This window comes from Sinocyclocheilus anshuiensis, unplaced genomic scaffold (genome assembly GCF_001515605.1).
Source record: "Sinocyclocheilus anshuiensis isolate Anshui unplaced genomic scaffold, SAMN03320099.WGS_v1.1 scaffold913, whole genome shotgun sequence".
NCBI lineage: Eukaryota > Metazoa > Chordata > Actinopteri > Cypriniformes > Cyprinidae > Sinocyclocheilus > Sinocyclocheilus anshuiensis.
Window position 1 is genome coordinate 224,568 of NW_015554131.1, and position 1,020 is coordinate 225,587.

General features: G+C 39.0%; 1 protein-coding gene across 1 annotated transcript in view; it reads left to right on the plus strand.

Moving 5' to 3' along the window:
• ndufs5 (NADH:ubiquinone oxidoreductase subunit S5) overlaps window positions 1–998 on the plus strand; it is a 4,078-nt gene extending 3,080 nt beyond the window's left edge. Inside the window, exons 2-3 of the mRNA XM_016462817.1 lie at window positions 500–726; window positions 803–998. Coding sequence (XP_016318303.1) covers window positions 511–726; window positions 803–907 — 321 coding nt within the window. The 5' untranslated portion in view covers window positions 500–510 and the 3' untranslated portion in view covers window positions 908–998. The remainder of the gene's footprint in view (window positions 1–499; window positions 727–802) is intronic.
• Window positions 999–1,020: the final 22 nt, after the last annotated feature.

Here is a 1,020-nt window from a genome sequence, read left to right on the forward strand (position 1 = left end):
TTTGTTGTGTGTGTGTGTGTGTGTGTGTGTGTGTGTGTGTGTGTGTGTGTGTGTGTGTGTGTGTGAAATGAATTAAAAAATAATGGAGGCTTGTTTCGTAGTTTTTAACCATTTGTTGTTAATTCATTTGGGAACATTGACATACTGTGTTCCCTTAAAATTATTGTTTAAATATTGTTTACTTGGTCTTGAAAAGGTCTTTAAAAAGTTTTAAATTTACCTTCATAAAACCATATGGCTATAATATATGGAATAATAATTTAGGCATGTCTGCTGTCAACAATAAACATATCAACATGTCGCATGTCAATAATAAACAAGTTTTGGAGATATTCAGTAGTTGCATATGACCACTTTGCTTGATTTCCTTTATTTAAAGTTCTAGCAATTTCTAAACCTTGAGGAGTAATTTAATATAAAAATGAATAACTGCTTTGTTCGGTGTTCTTAAGCTTGATTGCATTATTGCATTTGTTTTACATGAAATGTTTATTTTCAGTTCCAAGAATCATGCCGTTCGTTGACCTCCAGTCAAGGCTGGGTATTAATCTGGACCAGTGGCTCTTGGCTCAGAGCGGGGAACAGCCACAGAAGCGGGTCGCTCGCTGCCATGCCTTTGAGAAGGAGTGGATAGAGTGCGCCCACGGCATCGGCCAGACCCGGGCCAAAAAGGAATGCAAACTAGAGCTGGAAGACTTCTACGAGTGCATGCACCGCAGAAAGACTGTAAGCACATTCGGAAATATTCAAGCAATGTATTTGAGGTTCTTTACATTGCTAACACTATTATCACTCCTTACAGCAACAGCGCTTATATGAGGTCCGTAAGCAGAAGGAGAAGATGATTAAAGAGGGAACTTACACACCCCCTCCACACCACGCAGGCAATGAGGAGGCCCGGCCCTGAATCCAACCTTATACAATCACTCTCAACACAGTCAAACTGTTGTACAGTTGCTTCCTCACTTGTGTATTATACTATTATTGCTGTATCAACATTGTTTAATGTTCGCAAAATAA